The following is a 23,194-nucleotide window of genomic DNA, read 5'->3' on the forward strand; positions in this document are numbered from 1 at the left end:
CATTGGAAATATGCATTTGCTTTAATCAAGATGGTGTTCCAGGAATGTTCTAGTTTGAATCATACTCTTTTTTTTTTTTCCTTTCCATTTGTACTTTATTCTAGGTATTTATGTAAACTGTCAGACCAGGAGTTGCGACAGAGTGCAGCCCGGAACATGGCAGATTTAATGTGGAGCACAGTTAAAGAACCGTTGGATACAGCCTTGTGTTTTGATAAAGAAAGTCTTGATCTTGCGTTTAAATACTTTATGTCTCCAACTCTAACAATGAGATTGGCTGGGCTGAGTCAAATAACAGTAAGAACTTTTTAAAAATATAAATAATATTTAGGAAAAAATGTTTCTTTTCTGTGTTTTATGAGCTACAGACTTGTCTGGGGGGCTTTGTTAGTAGGTTAAAATAGCAGAGTACTCTTATTTGCAGTCTTAGGAAATGATAGCCGTGATTCTGATCATAGGGTTCGCTGGGAGGATAAGTCCAAGTGATGGCTACATTCTGCAGCGTGTGGAACTGTAACTCATTTCCTGAACAACATGCCATGCTAAACAAAACTCATATAACCATATTTTGTGGCAGCAATGTCGAAATTAAGTCCCTTGATGTGGCTATATTTGTTGTTTATAAAGACTTTCGATCTGTTTTCATTTTTACCTTCGCAGTCTCTTGATTACTGTAATTAGCTGCTCCTTTGTATTGTGCATACTTCTTTTTCCTGTTTGTTTAGTATAGTCTGTTTCTCAGGAGAGACCATTTCTGCATTAATTAGCAAAAGACTGAACTGAGGAGTTATATATATATAGTGTCAAATAGATTAAAATCAAAACACCCCACCCCTCTCTTTCCGGTGGAAATGCTCTAGGTTGCACTGGTCAAGATATTTTGTACACATTTTGCTGTAATTGCTTCCTCCATGTCTTTTATAGCCACAGAGAGGCAATTGTACAGAGGTCAAAAGTAAACTTTTTTGTTCATCTGAACTTTTCAGTTTCATCTGTCTTCTGACACTCCTGTAGTTAAGAGTTAGAGCTCATAGTATCACTTTCACCTTAATGCACAAAATGATGAACAGGAACAAACTATACTACTGTGAACAAACCTGTTCTCTTAAGCTTTGGAGTGTTTTCTGGACACATTTGGCCTTCTCTGTTTTGATTACATAGCATCACTTAGTGACTCTCTTCATCAGTGATGGTCAGTAAACACAAGTCTAACAAATATATATATACATAAGTACCTACAATTGTTTTAATAAATAGCAATTTAAAGTAACCTGTAGGTATTTTCAGTCAGATTATTGGTGCTTTGTAACCAAGGTGAATGTTTAATTTGCAATATGGCCTACTAAGTGAAAAAAAAGGGAAAAAGTCTGAACTGCATCCACTCAGTATTAATCAAATGCTATTCTAAGGGTAAGTGAATTTGTTGGACTTCAATGCATTATCCATTCAGTTTTGCATTTATATGAATGAAAACATAATCCAGTTCATGTAGTAGAGATGCTAAAGCAAGATACAGGGAAACAGTGGAAGAGACAGTGACATTACTATAAATATAATTTGTATGCTTAAGTAATGAATAGGTTTTTATAAGAAGGCTGCATATAATATATTAAATGCCTGAATTCTAATCTTCTATAATAATTAATTAATGTGAAGTGAATGATGAGGATTCTTTCTGTGTAATATAAAAACTTCAGGAAGTTGAAGTCTAAGGTGAAAATGTAACATTTTTGTTTTGAGTTTTCATTGCCATTTTTTAAATTGTTTATACAGATACACTTTAAAATATGGCCATTAACTGAGCACAAAAGTAAATCCTTTTTTATTCTGCATAGTTTTGGGAAATGACATTTTCTGTATCATGGGTTTAAGAGTAAATTTCTGATGTTTGCATAGTTCCAATTGCATTAGGGTTTTTTTCCTGGAAGTACTTTTCATTCTTTTTGTACAATTACCCTTGTTCAGCTACTGATGTGTGTCTTTTTGTGTATCCCTACCAAAAAAAGCCTGAAAAGAAAATCCATGAGTTTATTTTTTCAGGCATGGAGTTCATTTAAGGAAGTGTGAAACTGTGTAATTTTAAAGTAGTTCTGTGTTTTGACTTGTTATCATCATTACAATGACTGTACAAATGATTTTTTTAAACAACAGACGTGTATTATCAGAAGGAAAATTTTACAGTTTGTAAAAAATGAATTTTGTGAATAAGTTATTGATTTTTATATGAATAGTCTCTAAAACTGTGCTGCAACACTGAGACAATGTGTTCGTTCTCATCCAAATCATAGGAAATTTTCTCTTCTTTGGTTCTCTTTTTAAAGATCTCATGAAGATATCTTCAGAAGAAATATCTTTTAAGTTTTCCTGTTTGACTTTCAAGTTTGAGAAGCCTTTTGTTTCATTTAGTTCTGTATACCTTGCCTGGAACAATTGTAACTGCCAGGTCTGTGCAACTTTGAGTGTGAAATCCGACCCAAGGTTTACAGAAGTTTTGCCTTCCTCTTTAGTGAAATTTTCTGTCCTCCTTGCCAACAAAGATGTGGCTACAAAGATGTAAAGTAGTTCAGCTTCATTACTTATTATTTTCACACAGCCTTCTCTATTACACATGTGCCTTTATGACTACGTTTTTGAAGTTTCTTCTTTCTATTCATGGCTCTGATAGCTGGAATTTATCAAAGTAATTTCATTGCAATAGTCTTCCCAACCAACACAATTTCAGCTTCCTGTTTTGTATTCAAGACTGTAGAGCTACTATACCTGCAACTGCAAAATGTTTCTCTTTCATGGACTTTCAATTGCCTTGAATCTAGCATTTAGCCTTGAAGCAATTCTTCATTTCATTTTGAAATAGACATGAAGATTCAAAGAAAACTTTTAGCAAAACGATGTGCAAAGTATTGCACAATATGAACTGTTCAAGATACGCTTTATTTCCAAGAAAAGTTTCTTCTGAAAATTTACATGGGAAGTTGACTCAGATGCAGATTCTAATTTCAACTCACATGATCAACACTGAAATAGATTTGGTCAAATAATTTCTATGGCTTGCCCGATTGTTCCTTTTGCAAGATAAATGTGCTTTTGCTCACATCATGGAGACTGAAATCTTTGACCAAAAATATCAGCAAATCTAAACAGACAAATGTCTTCTAACACGAAGATGTTGATTTGCGTCTGTCAAGAGACTCTTTTTTTTTTTACTGTCTGACAGCTGACATGGCCAGTCCTAAAATTAAACCTTTCAGTTTCGTGGAACCTCTTGAGACTCACAGAATACATGACATATGGCATTATCATACAGCATAATCAGGGATTATATTTGCCTACCGCCAAAGGTAGAATTGCCTCCTTTGAAAAGTAGCATATCCATAATGTGTTGTGTCATCTGACTGAAGTTCTTATTTACCAAACAAGGTTGAAGATGGACACGTGAAAGTTAATTTTAGCAAAGTGGAAGCTTGAGTGGTTGAATATGAAGTTGGAAATAGCTACAGAAAAAAACAGCAATCTGTAAACCAAGATATACCTGAAGCTTTATTTTTGTTGTTACCTTGTTTCTCTTTCGTTTCATTTCCCAGGCATCTGTTGAGGTGGTTCAGCTCCAAAACACCCTCTTCTCTCTACACTCTTCCCTCCCAAATAGGACTCTTTGTTTTCCTGTCCTTCCAGTTACAGATGAACTGAAGTATGTGAAAATGAATACTCATAGCTGATCTGGGCATCCTTCCTTTTTCAGTGTTTCAACCTCTTTTTTGGTTCTGTGCATTAGTGAAAATGCAAATGCAACATTGTCAGGTTTTTCCTGAACAAGTTGAGTGCAAAACTTGAACAGTGCATTTGTGTTTTGCTTGCATTGTTTTCCTATGTAGAAGGTTCAGTTACTTTTGATGCCTGGGTCTTAAGACTAGCTAGGTAGATGCCCTCAGCTCTCTTTGCTGAAGACTTTATACTTTTGTTGTACTTCATAAGTAGTGTGTTTGTATTACCTTAACTAAATATCTGGGCACAGACATCTTTAGTTTCTTACAGTGTTTAATGTGTGTTAAAAAATCATAAAAGTATTTCATGGTAATGAAACATGAAGTGGAAAAAATGTCAGGAGGTGTGTGAGAATAAGGTGGTGTGACACCGTCCTGTGTACTTACTGTGCTTTTGTGTCAGCATTCTAAGACTTCAGTTGAAATGACTGTAAAAATGGTTTGAAAACTCTCATGTGAAAGAGAAAACCCTTTGTCAAAATTACTTGCGATAAGGATTTTGTATGGGCAATTGGGAACAACATGTGACCATGGATTAAAAATTGGTGATAATAGTTTGATACTCTTTCACTCATCAACCCCTTTCAAAACGTTTTCGATTATCTAGGTGGACCTGCTTTGGCAGGGGGTTGGACTAGATGATCTCTAAAGGTTCCTTCCAACCCCTACCATTCTATGATTCTATGAATTGGGGTATGAGTCTTCAGAAAAGCCAGTGAACTTTCACTTGTTTATTTGACCTGATTCTAATCACTCGTGACACTTTCTTTGTGAAGTTCTCTTCACATATTTTTCCACTCGTAAATACGTTTCATGTGGAGAGCTCTGTGAATAACTTACCTGTTGATAATTGTGTAATCACAAATCTCCCTAATTTAATGCATATTTTCAGTTTCATTTCTTCAAAAACATTTTTTTCCCCCTGGAAATTGTTGAAATTAAACAGGAATAAATCCTTGAGAAAAGACTGCAGGAGATTAGAGGTCACTTGAATCTACAGAGTGTATGTACCAGACTTGTTTCAAGAAAGAAAAGAGTGAATGTTTTGACAGAGTTATACAACACGTTTAATTTGATTTTCAACTTGATTTTTAAAAAAATCACTTCATTATGTCTTTAATATTTTTGAAAAGAAGATGACAAGTTTTATTACCTAAATTTAGATATTAAAAAGAATATCATGTATATGTAAAGGATTGGATACAGAGCCATCTCTCTACCTGGAAAGCTGATGCTGAAGAAAAGGGTGGAAAAGGGATGTTAAACATTTCACAGGCGTTTTTTTCCCCTGCGGTATCTTGAATTTATCATTGAGATACCTTTGAAAGTTTCATTTCATATAAAGAGATGTAATTTTCACTCTCCAATTTTGTAGACAGAAGACATCTTTGTTGTTGTAATAAGTGGGAAAACTCATCCTAAAGCATCAGTTTCCAGAGTCTGCATTTAATTTCTCTTGAACGTTTACACACGGAGTGACTGCTACACACCTGGTTTTGATTTGTAGAGTGGATGAAGTTCTGTAATGTCATGTAATTGCTTTACTGAGACAAAAATTGATAAGAAAAGAAAATGGATTCCTCTTAACTACTAGAATGATGTTCAAAATGTATCAAAGCAATTTATCTAAAAACATCAAAAGTAGTAGAAGTTGCTACTGTTGCTAATATGATATTTAAATAGTAGAAAACTGCCTCACAAAAGAATTAGATAACATTTTAATTGTTTTCTTCCTTTTTCTGACTATAGAACCAACTTCATACCTTCAATGATGTCTGTAATAATGAGTCATTAGTTTCAGACACAGAAACGTAAGTAGGAACATTATTCTGAATCCTTTTAAGTATGCTGTATGATTGCAGTTCTTCTGTATTGTTGATATGGGTTATACACAATGGGGAGTAGTTATGTTCTGAGGCATTTATTAGAAATATTCTGATGAGAGGTTTAATAAATGGTTTTAAAGGGTAATTTTGAATGTATTTCTAAATGTTTCTGGTTTTTTTTACTGTCTGAAAAGACAGAGTCAAGGTAACCTTTAGAAAACTGTAGATACTGAAATAATAAATACCTGTTACAGGCCATTATCTCCATTGTGATGTAGAAATAAGAACCAGTTAATTCATCTCCAAGTAGTATTTTTGTTATCTTCTCATTTCTTCTGATTATGTAGTTAACTAAGGCTTCTCTTGTCATCACTGACCCACAGCCTTGTTACTAGCTTTCCACTGAGTCTGTGAGGCTATGCTGTTCATTTACTTTTTCTCCCAAGTCCTTATTTGTGTAACTCAGGTGTATTTAACAGTTCTAAAGGGACCTCACATAAATCTTTGAGAAGATTGTGGAATTGTGTTCCAGTGAGGGAATATATTGATTTTTTGTAGTAAATCTAAACTTCATGTTAGAACTGTCTAGAATTCAGACAAAAGTACGTATTTAGGTACTTGAAGTAACTGTTCTTTTGAAATAACAGGGATTTTACTTGTGATAGTCTTTATGTTTATCTTTGGATGTGAAACACTCTTGGAGGTTGTATCCATACATGTATCTGTGTCACTACAAGGCACACGCTCTCCACTGGCTTTTGCTTGTTACTGGGAAGTCTGTTACAGCAGCAGTTGGCTTGCTTTTTTGTCTGGGTAGTTTTATTACAGGTGATTTTATTATAACACATGCTTACTGAAATCTGGCAACAGTTAAGACTACAGTACTGTAGATTTCCTATAAATAACAACTTGAATATTTGAAGTGACATTTGTGGTAATAGCAACCTATTAACTACTTCATTACCAGTGGTAATAACAACCTAATAAAATATCAACATATTTTTAAAATAAAGAATCTGAATTTAGGGCAATTTTGTTTCCATCAAGTTGTGAAAATACCTTGAGAATACAAAACAAATAACCACTTGTGATCAGCTGTTTTCTTTTCTCAGTAAATCAAGAGGTGAATATGAATCCATGCTATCCATTTCCAAATTTAGATACACAGTGTCAGGAAAATATTAATTCTAGTCCAATATACCACAGATATCTTACTGTGATGTGATGAAACCTGAAGGTAATGGCATTTGAAAAAAAATGCATTATTGTAATAAATATAATCACATATTTATTACTCAAATGGTATATACCTATTTTTTATATGTTTTGTGCCCTGGGAGAGGTGTTGTTTTTCTCCAGAGCTTCTAGTTTTGTAGCAGTAGATGCTACAGGCGCATAACAAGTTGAGTATGTGAAGTGGCTTCGTTGACTGGGGTGTATTCAGTATTGTACCACCACTTCATGGTGTGATCTTACACTGGGACTGCCTCAGCTTGATCAATTTCTTCTCCCTCTTCTTTCATGTTAAAAATCTGAAACTGAGGTGTTTCTTGGTTAGTTTATCTTCTGAAACACATTGTGAATGAAACTTTTTAACTACTAGTAACTAATTAAGGATCATCAGCAAGAAGTTATTCTGCTCGGCTGTTTGATTTTCTGTGTCAAGTGTAAAAAAGGAAAGATATTGACAGGGGAAAAAGAGAAGGGTGCTTAAATTTCCCTGCAGAAGAGCAGATGTACTATGCAAGAACATTTGAGTTATTTTAAAGCTGAAGGAAATTGTGAAATTCTCATTTGGGATATTACTTTCTTGGCAAGGGCATCTGTAAACAGGCTGTCATTTGAATGGAATGCAGCAGAAACAGAAAACCTTCTTTCCTGCTTTTGAGTATGTGATTTTTTCCAAAACCTCAATTCCAGTCATTCCGGTATTTTACCTGAAAAGTTGGGTACAGATCAGTATCAGGTGTTGCTGTTCATCTTCAGGTGTCTTTTGAAATCACGGATTTCTTCCAGCTAAATCATTACAAAAGGCCGGTGCAGACGGATGGGGAAAATGGCTCACTTCTACAGTTTGTTCAGTAGAAAGCTTCTCTCTCATTAGAGACTCTGTTCATGAGAAATTTGTGGATGAAAAGGCACTTACGGAGTTGGCAGTGATTGAATGAGCAGCAAAAGGAAAGCTTTTCATTCCTGTTTTCATTCCTTAGTGGAGAAAGGAAGTCTTAAGATTTATTTTGTACCTTTGTAGCCTCTGCACATTTGTCAAAGGAAAATGTTTTGCATTTTGTCTGGTCATCCCCGTTATGTGTTTTGACTTTTCCAGATGCATTTGGAACTGTCAACCTTTGGGATTTCTCCTTCTGTATCTTGATAAGGTGGGTTTACAGGAGATATCTTTTTTTTTTTAACAAAAAGACCTGTCAGTCCTAGCTCTTCCCTTATGTTTGGAAGTATCATCAGGATTTTTTTCAGATGCTTTGCAACAGCAATTTCCCACCTTTGTCAACATGGTTGCAGATTTTCACTAGTGGCACAAGCTAAAGCATCTTCACTCTAGGAAAACAACTGGGTTCCACAGTTTGCACTTGAAAGCAGCGGAAAGCAAGGACAGAGAGAGAAATCTGGTTTCTAGCTGCAGGTGTTTATATGTCTTATTAGATTTTCTTTACTTGACTGTCTTCTCTAGGGTTGAGGGTTTGTGGTGAGTGAGTATGCATATTGTCCAGATATGTACAATGTCTCAGTGACTCAGCTTCATAATATCCCTCAGAGATATACTTTTAATTTAGCTAGTCCTGGCTCTTAAGATAGAATCAAATTCTTTGCAGTCTAAGTTACCAAAGAGTATGAAATCTATTGAAGCTGAAAATAATGAGACCAAACAGAAGGGTCTTTGAGTTTTTCAGTCATGGTTCTTAAAACTATTTGGAGGGAAAGATTCTTTTTTTGTACTATTTGGACCACGAGAGGAAGAAGTGGTATTTTTTTCCTTAATGAGGATACTTGTCAGCTTGTAGAAATAACATGTGTAAAGAGATATTTTGTTTTACTCTTCACTTGGCAGGCAGACAAGAATGTGAGTTTCAGGATTCAGGTTGATGCTGAAACCATCTTCTGCCTCATTTAAAAACTTGATTATTCTCACTTAAAAAGCTTCCTACAGAGTAATTTTGAGCGTCCAGAATTCCTTTCACTGATGAACAGAAAAGTCTGGACTGTTATCTTCTTTTTTTTCCCACTTTCCTTATTTATTGAGATATTAAAATGCAAGTTTTGTGTTGCTTTTGCCCTTCACCACTGTTCTCTTAGCTCATGTTTGGCTGTCACTTTCTCAATTTTCCTCTAAGCTCAGAATCTGAATTTATAGCAGCATCATTTAAATGCCTTTTACCCCATTTCCTTATTCCACATTCCAGGGATCTTTTCATATGTTCTCTGAAAAGAAGTAGGAAAGTTTTTCACTCAGGTCACTAACGTTTCTTTCTGGTGACATAGGCAGTAGGTTAATAAATACTCAAATTATGTCAGAATACTGGTTTTGGAGCATCAAATAAGAAAGTGTGTGCTCAGGAACGAAAACATGTGCCTGAATGTATGTTAGGAAAGTTCCTGCTATCTCCTCTTTGCATTTCTGATCCCAAACAGTTGAGATTGGTGTTTCCCATCTGTTGTTATGGTGTCAATGCTATTACAGTGATTCTGTTAGGAAATGTTAATCTTCATCCTTTGCAAGCTGCTTGTTAACTTTTTCATGTTTCACGTTGTTTTCATGTTTCAGTGAGGTTGCTGACTTGCATTGTCTTTGATGCAGTACTGGTGTGGTTTTGTAGCTGCGTAGGGAATTGTGTTGGGAATGACTGGTTCGATTTTCTTTGGAGGGGGTTATTTTGCTGTGGGATTTGTTCCTGGATCTGGGTCATCGTGTGGCTACCAAGTATTGCACCACAGCCTTAGATTAAAATGTTTCTAGGACTTTAACCCAGCCCTCTTATAGAGAGGTATTCTTTGACCTTCTGGGAAAATGTGTAAACTGTAGTTTCCTTCCGGATAGTTGTATTGACAATAATGAACAAAATTCAAGCTCTACTACTTGCTTGTTTTTTAAGCACAGTTCACAAACATCAGGTTGTGGCAGAAACTTTATGGCTTCCGCTCTTCCCTGCGGTCTTACGAATTGCCTGAGGAAACTAATATTAGTCAGAAGTGCTTGAATTTCATTTCTTAGAAGTAACCCAGTTGTTTCAGATGGACATGAAGTGTCAGCAAATTTAACTTTAAAGCATAGGGGAAAATTAATTAAGTCTAGAGATCATCTAGCTCAATATATTGTGTAGATTTCCAATGTGAGAGAGATTTGGAGACAATTAAACTAAAGTAGCTCTTGCCTTTAGATTTTCATTCTCTTCTCCCTCACAACACAGATTCATAGAGAGTATCAGGTTCTTTCAATGACTTCTTCTCTTGCTATCCCAATTACTAAATCCAGGAAAAATAGCTAAGATGTGTTATTACCACAGTGAATGTTCCCGCCACTGAGCTCTGTGTGGCTTAGATACCTAATTTGTAAACCATTTCTTTGTGCTACTACTTTCTTGTTAGAAGAAAAAGCATATCTATGCATTGATCATAACACATGTTTTCCACTGTTTCCATCCGTACAAAGGAGGAAAATGTTCGTATAACCTTTTGAAGAACTTCTTTGAACAGAAAATTTGAGTGTATTTTTTCTGAAAATTGAGTTATTACTAAGCTGCCAGAATTGTAGTGATACTGTATAGTGATAGTCATATCATTTGCAGATTGCTTTATGAAAAAATGCCTTTGAATTACAAAGAACACAAACCATATGAGAGAAACTGCAACGTAGTTAGAAATGAAAAATGAACTGCATTACAAGTATTGGAAATTACACTTTTATTCTAGGTTTCCTGCTTATTGGGGCAACTCAGAATTCAGTGATTTTTTTATGAAACTGAGTGTATCTGAAATTTCTCAAGGCTTTTTAGGGCTTTTGATCATTATCAAAGTAAAAATGATAAGTGACAGTACACAAACTTAAATAATGGGTTAATTTATGTATAGGCGGGCACTTTGTTTTTTCATACATGAAGTTCTGCAATTGCTTGTGGAGTAAAATCTTCACTATGTTTGAAAATGAAGAAACTGTATCTGGGAGCTGGAAAACCAACAGGTGATAAAAAACCTTTCCTGAAATGTCAGTGTTCAGGAAATGTCAGACATCCTTCACGTACGTTGAAATTAGCTTTCTTCGGTGACTCCTTGAATCTACTGTCATTAATATATTTCTCCATGTGCCAAAGAACAAAATCTTTAGTTGTAGTATAACTTTATCATTTTAAAAAGTGGTATATTTAGTGATTACTGTGTCTTCTGCAAAACTTTCGGGGAGGAACAATTCTCTGTGGGAAACACAAAGAATGCATTCTGCCTTTCACAAGGATCCTCTTGTTTTTGGTCATCCTCAACAAATCCATAGCGAGTGAATGTTTTACCTTCAGAAATCTGAGATGTTATTTTATCACAGCTGAGCTCACCAGTAGGATAAAGAGTTTTTTTACTGCTGAGAAGACATCTATTAAAAAGAAGACATTCCTCAACATAATAATCCATTTTTTTCTCACAGAAAAATCTTGTGGATTAGATAGAGAATTGCCATAGTAATTTAATAAAATGTGAAGGAACTCACTCTATAAGAGAGTTTTTGTTCTTTCCTTTGAAGTAGCTAAAATGCAGCATATGACCCTGGGTACAATGTCTAATGAATATTGTGCCACCAGCAGAAATATTTGGTTTAAATTGATGCACTGAAGAATGTGTCCTTTCATGTTAACATTGCCTAGTGAATCAGGCAGTGTTTATCTGGGATTAATTCTAAAAGCTACAGGTTGAAAAATTCAGATCCAAAAAGAAATTAAGTGGTCTTGGAACAGTATTACCTCCATTGACTCATGACTCCTGTTGCAAAGGACCATATACAATGAATTTTTTCAGATTTGATAACCAGAAGTGTGTATGTTCACATCTCCTCCATCTGATGAGTGCATGTTGACTCACGTGACCAGATCTGTCTATCTTTTATATGTGCAAAATGCTAATTATCAGACTTTCTGCTTACATTTTGGTCATAGAACAAGAGCACTTCTGCCCACAGCAAGGCGAAGCAACGTAAAGTCACAAGAAGGAGCTGGGGATGAATAGGCATTAAGTCTGAGGAACTACTTTCCAAACTGCATTCAGTTTGCAGAGTGTGTGCTGGGCACTCGTGATATAAGATGAATCTGTAATATCAAGTCTAGCAGCTGTCTGACAAGAAGAAAAGTAACAGAGCTAAATGGACAATACCACTATGGTCAATTGAGCTTGTGAGCATGGACGCTGGTGGACAAGAGCATTTTGTAGAATGCTCTTTGTTTCTAAAGAAGACTGGTAGCATAGATTCAAATGAACAAGTTCCTTTAGCTGTTAAATCTGCAAAATCACATCTTGCATGTGAAAAGGTCTTGCTTCAGATTTTGCTCATCCAAGCCCTTAATGACTCTGTATCATGCATGCTCCAAAGTTTGGTTTGGGGTAGGCATCTTTGGGGTGTTGGGGGTGGTGATGAGGTTTTGAAATGAGGCTGTATGAAGTTAAGTGGGTCTTGATTTCATGGAACAGATCCGATATATCTTTTTCATAGAATGGTAGGGATTGGAAAGGATCTTAAGAGATCATTCAGTCCAACCCCCCTGCCAAAGCAGGTCCCACCTAGATCAGGTCAGACAGGAACGTTTCCAGGCAGGTTTTGAAGACCTCCCTCTTTGAGCTGATACTTTGTCAAACTTGACTTTACAGTAGGAGAACTAAGTTTTTAATAAGCTGTAAGTGATACTGTTGATAAATTATTGTACCTTGCAAGCCAAGGGGACATAATCATGTTTTGAACAATATAAGAATATTTGATTACTGTGTCCTGGAATTAGAATAGAAGGGGTCAGTACTGTTGAGTAATAAGAACTTTGCTCCTTGAGCTCGTGCAGAGGAATCAGGCAATTTAAAACAACTGAAAACCTGGCAACATGCCCCAGAAAAGTGAATCCTGTTTGGAAAGCTTACAAATGCAATCTCTTTTTACCTACAGAATCTCATTTTCTTACTGCAATGATAAAGATTGGCAATCCTGGAATTTTAGTAGTGACCATGAATGTGACACAGATAGCAGTGGGAAAAAGAATGCTTCCCATATTCCTCTAAAGACATCTCACCCTCTCCTCCTTGTGAAACAGAGTGCTTTTATTCCAGGCCCATTTAAATTGCAGGCTGTGCTTTAAATACTGTGATGTCCTCCAATTCTTTCTGGTGCCAAAATCTGAGTAAACAAACATTTGCTTGAAAAGAGGGAATAGAAAGGAGCTTATGCATTAGTTTTCAGATAGGGCAGTCCACTCTGAAAGTTTAACTTGAGTTTTGGAACATGCAGTTTCTTTGTCCTGTTCTGTTAGAGTATTTGCTTATGGTTTGGCACTGGGTAGAGTTTGCTATTGTTACAGGTGAAGCAAAATGAGAATGTTGAAGTATCTGCATGCTACGTGTGTGTAAGTTGTACTATGTGAGACACAGGATTTCCAAGCTGTAAGAGTTTCTATTTATGCAAGAGAATCCAAAAATATTTCAGTGGTTTTCTTTACAAAATAATTTCTCTCCCTCCTTACCTACATTGGTGAACTCAATAGTTCTGAAATTTTATTATAAACTTGGATTAAATAGCAGCATTTATCAAAATCTTCCCTGGGAAGTCTTTGAAATTGGTCTTCAGGTGGTCTGTTGCACTGTAGTACTTGTAACCAATGACTGTCAATGTTATATGTTTGCTAATGATCCAGAGGGGTGAGTGGGGAATATTGATGTTTGCCATTAGTCTTCCAACTAAAGAAAAATAACCAAAAATCATTTGCTTCCTTCCTGAGTGAATGAACGTTGAGTATGCCTTGTGTTCTAAAAAGTTTTTGTATGCTCACTGCAATTACAGATACTAATTTGAAAGGCATGCTGTGCTAGGAAAGAGCACAGTGTATAGATTACAGGCACAGCATATTACACATGTTTTCACTCCTTTTTTCATCTCTAGGTCAATTGCAAAAGAGCTTGCAGACTGGCTCATCAGCAACAGTGTAGTTGAGCACATTTTTGGACCAAATTTACATATTGAGGTTTGTATAAAATTATTAGCATTTTTCATATAAACATGGAGGAGTACCTTCTTGTTCCAGTAAATCTTTCCTCAATATGTTCTCACTTTGCAGATCATCAAACAGTGCCAAGTGATTCTGAATTTTCTTGCAGCTGAAGGGAGACTTAGCACTCAACATATAGACTGTATTTGGGCTGCAGCACAGGTATATATGATTTTCTTATGATTGCAGGGGTGATTAAAAGAAATTAACCAGAAAATGGCAAGTTGATTTTGATTTATATTTGAAAAATGTTTCTTACTTTTTCTTGTGTGTCTCAGTGTTCTGCTGACCGAAATTTTGAAGTTAGATAACTGCCACGATTACTGCTTTTTCATTAGGTGCAAGAATTCATCTAGGCTACTTTTATACAAGAAAAAAAAGAAAGGTGCATAGCAAGGGCATAGCATTTTCACCAAGAATGGGGATGAAGATTGAGGGGTAGATGTAATTTTTTTTTTACCATTGTGCTAAATTGCCTTGCTCCTGTATACTAGAAGTTCCATTTCTGTTATTCCTGGTGGGAACAATCAGGTGAAAATTGTGGCAGGGAAGTTTACAGCTGTGCTACAGTGCTGCTGTTAAATCTGCAGAAGGCACTGATATTATATTTTTTGCTTGGTAAACCTAGAAACTCTGATAGAGTGGTTTTTTTCCTTCAGAAAGACGTATTTGTTTGCTAGATTTAATGGATTGCTATGCTTTTATTTCAGGTTGTGAATGTTGTTACTTAGGAGATTTGAATACAGTAGACATTTTGATTTCCAGTTGTGCAAACTGTTATTCCATGGTTTCATTTTACCTTTATGATTAAAAAAAACCCCAAACAAAATAAAAAAGAAGACCCCCCCCCCCAACAAATCACCCTCCAGGTTTCAGTGTCAGTTTTCTGACAAATACACTCAAAATGAAGGTCAGAGAAATGAAATTGATCTTTCTGAACAGGTATAGAAAACATATTTGATACAGGTTAGAATTTGAAGGGTTTTTTTTAATGTGTTAAATACTTCTCTGTAATCTGTTCAATCAAATACTACTGCACATGCAGTGTGAAGCCTCTGTTGACCATTGTCATTACAACATGCAGCCGATATGTTAATAAATGCTTATGATAACAGTATTCATTCCAGTACGTTCTGACAGCTTTCTGTATCAGAGTAATTACTAATTACTTCTCTCCCAAATGTTTTTAAAGGGGATTTTTATCTTCCTTGGCTTGCTCACACATGCAGTAACTCACAGTAGTGTTAGATCTCTGGATTTCTTCCATCTGTTATACTATTTTAAGAACTCCAATGTAATTACCCAAATGCTATAATTCTTCTGCAGTTCTCACGTTCATTTTGACACACTGGTATCTATGTTGAATATCAGAACTCAGTATGTCCTGATCGCTTCCTGCAAAAAGTTAAACCTCTCATGTTTTTAAGGCTGACACCTTTAGACTAAAAAAAAATGGAAAGCCGTAATATATTTCCCACTGTTTAAACTAACTTTTTGAGAAAATGTATCTTGTCTGAGTTGCAGCAGATATCTCAAGATGTTTAAATGCATCCTTGTATAGAATCCACATAATTTCAGTCCAGTTTGAATCCTGTGAAAGATCTCCTGTACCCCAACTGCTGACTTGGATATTTTATATGCAAGGAAGGCAAAATAAGAAAGAATGAAAAAACCCCTTTGATGTGCATATGTTGCAAACAGTATAAAGAAAGGGCTTTTTTTCTAGAAGCTTCCTGTACCCATTATTTTATATTTTGAAAATCAGCATCCTTCCAAACATAACGAAATCCTTTGAGTGACTGTGAAAGGCAGCATTTCATCTCAGAGCAAACATCCAGAAGCACTGTCGCTTCAATATGTTAAGAGAGTATTTAGCTAAAATTGCCATATTTTTTGACATCCATTACTGGAAAGACAAAAGAATTATACTAATCCTCACACAGTTCACACAATCTGTTCTCTCAGTCTCATATTCACCTGTAATGTTTTAATATTTGCTGGTAACGTAATCATTGCAAATACTGCAAATATTACCTTCCTCAGGGTTTAGCACTACTAGTTTAGAAGTTCTGTTTCAGTTAAAATACAAAATACATTTCTGGTTCTTTTTTCTCACCAAATGTCTTAGAACTGGAACAAAGGAAGGCACCGTTACGTTTGATTTCTCCAAACTTTATATGGTTTGGAATGTCAACATTAAGTTTAGTCAAAATTACAAGTCTACTGTAGTTTGGAATGATTGTCAAAGTGCTTCCTGAGATTTTGTGTAAAGTTTGTGTTTAACTACTATAATTGTATCAGTCTTTGAAAACAATTATTTTAAAGTGCATATTGCTGTTCCAGTTATCTTCTCTGTTTGTACTTTGTAGCTAAAGCATTGCAGTCGTTACATACACGACTTGTTTCCTTCTTTGATCAAAAACTTGGACCCTGTCCCACTTAGACATCTTCTTAACCTAGTCTCGACTCTTCATCCAAGTGCTCACACTGAACAGGTAAAGACAAGGTGAACGAAAGAACTGTAACAATAAAAGAAATTATGTTAGTGTACCAAACAAGCATTATGGATTTCTTTGTCTTTCTGAAGGAATGCATGTGAAGTAACATTCATTAATACATAAGAGAGGAAACTATATGAGTCTGAAGTTAAAGAGCATTTCACACAACTTTAGTTTGAGCGTTTGTTTATTTTGATGACTTTAGTTTGGTGAACTCTATTGCTGGCACATAAATGAACTGTGCATCTTTGCATACAAAAGCTACTCCTTCTTAATGGCACTCTTATCTGGTTCTGTTACAGACCTTGTATTTAGCATCAATGCTTATAAAAGCGCTGTGGAATAATGCACTAGCAGCTAAGGCTCAGCTGTCAAAACAAAGCTCTTTTGCATCTTTACTAAGCACCAATCTACCCATGGGAAACAAAAAAGGTATGTGGCTTTTCAATACATCTGGTAGTTCAATTTTTAATTTTCGTTGTCTCTTTGTTGACTTTGGACAAATATAGAACATCTTACTTGCAGTAAGATGTTAACTTTGTTAAAGTATCGTGCTGGCATATTTTTCAAATAGAAGTTGAGCATAAAACATGAGCCTAACCATGAGCCAGCAATGTGCCCTCGTGGCCAAGAAGGCCAGTGGCATCCTGGGATGCATTAAGAAGAGTGTGGGCAGCAGGTTGAGGGAGGTTCTCCTCTCCCTCTCCTCTGCCCTGCTGAGGCCTCATCTGGAGTCCTGTGTCCAGTTCTGGGCTCCTCAGCTCAAGAAGGACAGGGAAGTGCCTGAGAGAGGCCAGCGCAGGGTCACCAAGATGGTCAGGGGACTGGAGCATCTTCCTTATGAGGAAAGCCTGCAGGAACTGGGGCTGTTTAGTCTGGAGGAGGCTGAGGTGGGATCTCATTCATATTTACAAATAACTAAATGGTGGATATCAGGAGGTTGGGGCATCACTTTTTTCTGTTGTATCTAGTGACAGGACAAGGGATAATGAGATGAAGTTGGAACATAAAAAGTTCCATTTAAACATAAGGAAAAGCTATTTAACTGTTGAGGTGAGGGAGCGCTGGCACAGGCTGCTTGGGGAGGGTGTGGATTCTCCTTCTCTGGAGGTCTTCAAAACCTATCTGGACACATTCCTGTGCAACCTGATCTAGGTGGACCTGCTTTAGCAGAGGGTTTGGACTGGATGATCTCTAGAGTTCCCTTCCAACCTCTACCAATCTGTGATTCTGTGATAAAGACAAAAGCATTAAGACTTTGTGAGCACATTTGGAAAGTTTTCTATTTGAGATAAAATCTTTTTATATATCTAAAGTACCATGGTAGTCTTTGTGGGATTTATTTTTAATGGAGAGTATGGTCCCTAACTCATCAGTTACCTATATTCTTCTTTGACTGAGCATCTGTAACTCAACTACATAAACTCTTACAAGAACCTGTCTAATTTTTACCTAGTTTTTTTTTGTTACATGCATTTTACATTGATTAATCTTTTTTTAACTTGACTGTGTGTTTCCCCACAGTCATTACTAAAGGTGCCTCCAAGCCATTTTACTGTAGTTCCCTTTTCTTTTCCTACTGCTTATTTTTATGAATCACAGACAACTATATGCTGACAAAAAGATTTTTAGTCACTTATTTTTCCATCCTGCTTTTTTCCTTCAGAAGAAGAGGAGCTCAGAAGAGCAGCCCCTTCACCTTGTAAGTATGGTTTTAGAAGTACATCACAATTTGATACATTTGATCGAATTTGAGTAAAAGTTTGAATTTATGTTGTAATGAGAAGTCAAATGGAAATTGTATTTTGTGTAGAATCTAGGAAAGTCATATAGCTGTGCTGTATACTGCCAAGAAGAGACATGGAAACAAACATTTTTCATTACAATGCTCAGTGTTCTAAGAACAATTTTCAGTGTATAGGGACATGGGTTTTTGAGTTATGTCCCTTGTTCAGCTGTTTGCAGGGAGAATGCCATTGAATTCACCATTTGAGGTAGAGTTGCATAATGCTGTTGTGACATTCTAATTAATATATATAACAGAGTAACTAGGAAATGTGGTTTTGAATTAGGGTCACCTGCAGCAAGCCCTCAAAGTAGTGACAACAGTGACACCCATCAGAGTGGAGGCAGTGATATTGAAATGGAGGAACAGCTTATTAACAGAACAAAACACGTACAGCAGCGACTTTCAGATACAGAGGTAAGAGTGTAAATCTTAGTCTCTGAATTTTGCTTTTGAGTTGCCTATTATGAGTAAGGCCGTGTATAGCTAGAATCTTATACTCTATGCAATTTACATAGACTGTATTGTACCTTGCCTATGAATAAGTGCACTGACCAAAATAAACACCTCAAACAAACAGATTCCTGCATTTAAATTGTATTTCAATATAGATTAATCTCTTAGTAAGAGATTGCATCACATATTGTTTACGTGACATTCTGTATGTGCAAGGCCTTCCCATGTACCCTGTTATGGATCACGTAATGGAAAAATTAAATTACTAAACCTGAATCTTGCTCAGAGCATTTTGTCAGTGGCAACCCAATGGAGAAAGAATGAACGAAGACTTAGAGATTTGATACGTTTCCTCATAAAAGAATTGAATGATGAGGAGGTCAGTTACATCTGTTCAGTGGTATTTTATTCTTCCACCAATCTTTAAACAAAAAAAATCTATTCTTATCAGGAATCCATGCAAGGAAGCTCTGATGAGACAGCCAACAGCGGGGAGGACGGCAGCAGCGGTCCTGGTAGTAGCAGTGGCCACAGTGATGGATCCAGCAATGAGGCCAACTCCAGTCATGCAAGCCAGTCTGCTGGAAGCCCTGGCAGTGATGTGCAATCTGAAGATATTGCAGATATTGAAGCTCTCAAAGAGGAAGAGGATGAAGAGGAAGAGGATAGGAGTCATAATCCTCAGAAAAGCAGTAGGAGCACAGATCTACGAGGCAGGAAACTGGAATCACAGACAGGCATTTGTCTGGGAGATTCACAAGGGCCTTCGGAGAGGAGTGGTGCAAACAACGGGGCGGGAAAGGACCATGTTTTTAACACTGACTCTGTGACACCAGTGGATAATCGAATTAGACTGCTAGATGCTTGTTCTCATGCTGAGGATGCAGAGCATGATATAGCAGGGGAAATGAGCACTGCTCACATTTCACAAGGGTCTCAAGATTCTTGTATAACTCACACAGGGGACTTCCTTGGGGAAACTATTGGAAATGAATTATTTAACTGTCGACAATTCATCGGGCCGCAGCATCATCACCACCACCACCACCACCACCACCATCACCATGATGGGTAGGTAGCTTGACATTCTGTTTAATTCCTTGTATAACAGAAATAAAAGTGGGATTGAAATACTCCATTTGGACAAAATTTGTGTGGACATTTTGTTCAGGATCATTTCATGTAACTGAGACAATAGTTTCTGTGGAGAGTTACAGAGTGATGTGTGCTGTTAACATCTGGTGAAAACTGTCTTGGAAAAATGCTGTATTTAGTTAGCATTGAAGAAGTCAACATAATCATGATGATGATAATGAGACCTTCAGTTTATCTGTAAGTGTATATACCAAATTCATACAATGGTTTACTGCTCAGACAAATGATTCATCCTGACTTTAGCTATAGGGAGATGTCTGCTCACTTGTAGTTTGATACAAACAACTTTCTCTGCTACTGTCCATTCTAATATTCTTCTTTTACAGGCATATGGTTGATGATATGCTAAGTGCAGATGATGTGAGTTGTAGTAGTTCCCAAGTCAGTGCAAAATCAGAGAAAAATATGGCTGATTTTGATGGGGAAGAGTCTGGCTGTGAAGAAGAACTTGTACAAATTAATTCACATGCAGAGCTAACGTCTCATCTTCAGCAGCATCTTCCTAACCTTGCCTCTATCTATCATGAACATCTTAGTCAAGGTAAGAGTGATAAAACAGGGAAAAAAAGTACTTCTAACTTGGTTTTATGTAATTTTAAACTAGTCTCAGTAATTAAAAGAAGAAAATTATTTTAACCCTACGTGTGTGTTTAGCCAAAGAAACAATTGTGACTACTGAGGTTTTACCATTTCTCCACTTCTACTGGTGATTTAATGCAAGTTAAAACAAATAAGGCACCAAGGAGCCTAGCAAATGTTTTTTCTAACCAGTTATTAAAGTAAAAAGAAAGGAGGTGGTGAAATGCAAGTGTATCTTGCTCTCTGAAATATGCCTTTTTTTTCTGATGGGTGGATCTACCGTGATTCTGTACATTTGTCATCTTAAGTGAATTAACCATAATGGACTGCACAGAGGATAATTTGGGAAAAAATGAGTTACAATATAACTTGATATCTTAGGGAGTTTGCCTTAAAGGGCATTTTATGCTATTTTAGCTAACACTGCCAAATCTAGTTTACTTCAGGGCGCAATTTAAGATGCTACTAAAATGCTTCCCAAGAATTATATTATCTTTCCATATGCTATTGTGGCAGCTTTATTTTCTACTTTATCCTCCTCTTAAATATAATGGAGGATATGGTTAGTGAAGGTTTGACATTTTTCTTCACTGGGCTGACAGAACCAAGTTTGCTGTCTTCCAGCAGCCAGTAGAACCAGTACTATTTGTATCATTTCTTGAAACACAATTGAGTAAGAAGTCTCTTTTTTCCTTAGGCTTAGCATTTCTTGTTACCTGGAACTGAATTATAATTTCAACCTGACACTGAAAATTTGGATGGATTTTTTTTCTACACTACAGAGTTGAATAAAGTACTAAAACTTCATCATAATGCTTTTGTAAATCAGCATATTTTTTCAATATTGTCCATAGATATTTCACATCTTACTGAACATCCAAATGGTTGTTTGAACATGAGGCCTCCAGTGCAGATTATTTTTGGCAACTCTAGTTTTTCACATGCAAAAAATTACAATGTCCTGCACACAAGCTAAATTTTCTACTTGACTTTGCTGTTACATGAAAATAGTATCAAATAGTACATAATGAATGGTGCCAGCTGTGGCCATATAAAGGAAGGAAAATGTCTGTCAATGTTATGAAAACATGATGACTTTCTAAAATCATGCACTGTGATACTTCTTTGTGTATAAAAAATGATGTTTGTTTGTCTTGTTTTTTAGTTAGATATAAGAGCTCATGCACTACGAGGGGAATTTATTGAAATGGGCTTGTTTCTTGCTTCCCAGCCACAGTAGTTATAAATGGGTTTGCCATTTGACCACAGCACTACAGAAAGACTTAAAAAATATTTTATTACACTATGAATGAAATGTAATTAAGAAAGAAATTGCACCTGTACCTGCAGTTCTTCAGTACTGGTTTTTTATTGTAGCTTGCCATTATGCAAAGCCAGTATAAATATTGGCTTAACTGTCCTGTCGACTTTTTGTATGCTCATAATGTTTTGTCTTCTTTTAAGAACCCATATGTGGAAAAAGGCTGCAATTACAATGTGTGCACTTTAACAGACAAGTTTACCAATAAAACCTGCTGTTGTTCGTGCATTTGGAGAACAATGTGTTCAGATTAGATAGTTCCTTCTATTCATTTCTTTAATAACGGTCTTTATATTTTGTTCAGGACCAGCAGTTCATAAACACCAATATAATAGCAATGCGGTGACAGACATTAATTTGGATAATGTTTGTAAGAAAGGAAATACCCTTTTGTGGGATCTGGTCCAGGATGAAGATGCAGTAAGTTGAATACGACAAAATAATATCTTTTTTAAAGAAAATAAATACATACTATTCAATGACCTTTCTTTCTACTTGCTGTAGATTCATCTCTCTGAAGGGTTAATAAATGAAGCAGAGAAGCTGCTGTGTTCTCTAGTGTGCTGGTTCACTGACAGACAAATTCGAATGAGATTTATTGAAGGCTGCTTAGAAAATTTAGCTAACAACAGGTAACTCAAATTATCTGGTTTTTACATCTGTGTTTGCAACGTATAGGAAATCCAGGTTGACTGTAACAGTTATTTAATTTCACAGGAAGGCAAGTCAAACCAGACAAAAGCAGAAATAATTTTCCAAGTGTTTTGAATCTATCTGATGTGCCACTGTTCTATTGTATCATTTCTTGTCTTGTTGCATTTGCCTGTTCTCCCTCCTGACAGAGGTTACTCTTCATACCATTTGGTAAAATGGGGTCCACACCTTAGTCAGCTGAGTGCAAGGTCAGGTAGATAAGTATCTTGAATTGAATGTTTAAATTTTACCTGTCTGAGAAACAGATAAGTTCCTTTGCACCAATTCTGTTGTGGGGTTTAATTTCTGTGAAGAAGCAGCTGGAGGTAGAAGTAATACTTTGGCCTCAGATAACTTGTTTTAATATCAGCTAAAGCTGTGAGATTGTAGTTTCAAAACTGGCACAAGTGGAATGAATTTTGTTGATACAACCAGTCACCTGCTGGACATCACCTGCAGTGTTATGTTGTTACCTTTTTTGCCAAGTACTATGTTTGTGAAATGAGTTACAAAAATACTGAGATGTTAATTAATACAAGAAATGTGAAGATACTTATCACTGACATAAAAGTTCCATTACACAGTTTACACACTTCTTGAGTTTTCCCAGGTAGTTGTCTTTAATGCACACCTACTTGTGTCTACTGAGTTTGAGGCAGATTTGTTACCCATTTGTAAAAAAACCATACTCATTTTGCTGAAATTCCAAGAGAAGTTTTATGAAACTGAATATTAAGAATTTATCTTTTGAAGTGTAGAAAAGCATATACTGATTTACTTTTATACTTGTCCAGGATGTGTAGGTCAGTCCCAGAAAACTAATTGGCTGACATGATGGCAGAATTCACACAGATAGTTCCAGTGCTTTCGGTTAGCTTACTT

General features: G+C 36.1%; 1 protein-coding gene across 10 annotated transcripts in view; it reads left to right on the forward strand.

The window, feature by feature from the left end:
• The window catches only part of USP34 (ubiquitin specific peptidase 34), a 123,046-nt gene that overhangs the window by 39,523 nt on the left and 60,329 nt on the right, over positions 1-23,194 (forward strand). For 7 of the 10 annotated variants that reach the window (XM_061989264.1, XM_061989270.1, XM_061989268.1 and 4 more), the window contains exons 7-18: positions 105-297; positions 5,511-5,572; positions 13,719-13,800; positions 13,894-13,986; positions 16,194-16,319; positions 16,625-16,754; positions 17,989-18,024; positions 18,395-18,525; positions 19,016-19,635; positions 20,046-20,260; positions 21,924-22,039; positions 22,124-22,251. In XM_061989264.1, the coding sequence (XP_061845248.1) occupies positions 105-297; positions 5,511-5,572; positions 13,719-13,800; positions 13,894-13,986; positions 16,194-16,319; positions 16,625-16,754; positions 17,989-18,024; positions 18,395-18,525; positions 19,016-19,635; positions 20,046-20,260; positions 21,924-22,039; positions 22,124-22,251 (1,932 nt within the window). The remainder of the gene's footprint in view (positions 1-104; positions 298-5,510; positions 5,573-13,718; positions 13,801-13,893; positions 13,987-16,193; positions 16,320-16,624; positions 16,755-17,988; positions 18,025-18,394; positions 18,526-19,015; positions 19,636-20,045; positions 20,261-21,923; positions 22,040-22,123; positions 22,252-23,194) is intronic. The other 3 variants (XM_061989265.1, XM_061989271.1, XM_061989267.1) reach the window with 2 other exon arrangements.

This window comes from Colius striatus, chromosome 2, assembly GCF_028858725.1.
Source record: "Colius striatus isolate bColStr4 chromosome 2, bColStr4.1.hap1, whole genome shotgun sequence".
NCBI lineage: Eukaryota > Metazoa > Chordata > Aves > Coliiformes > Coliidae > Colius > Colius striatus.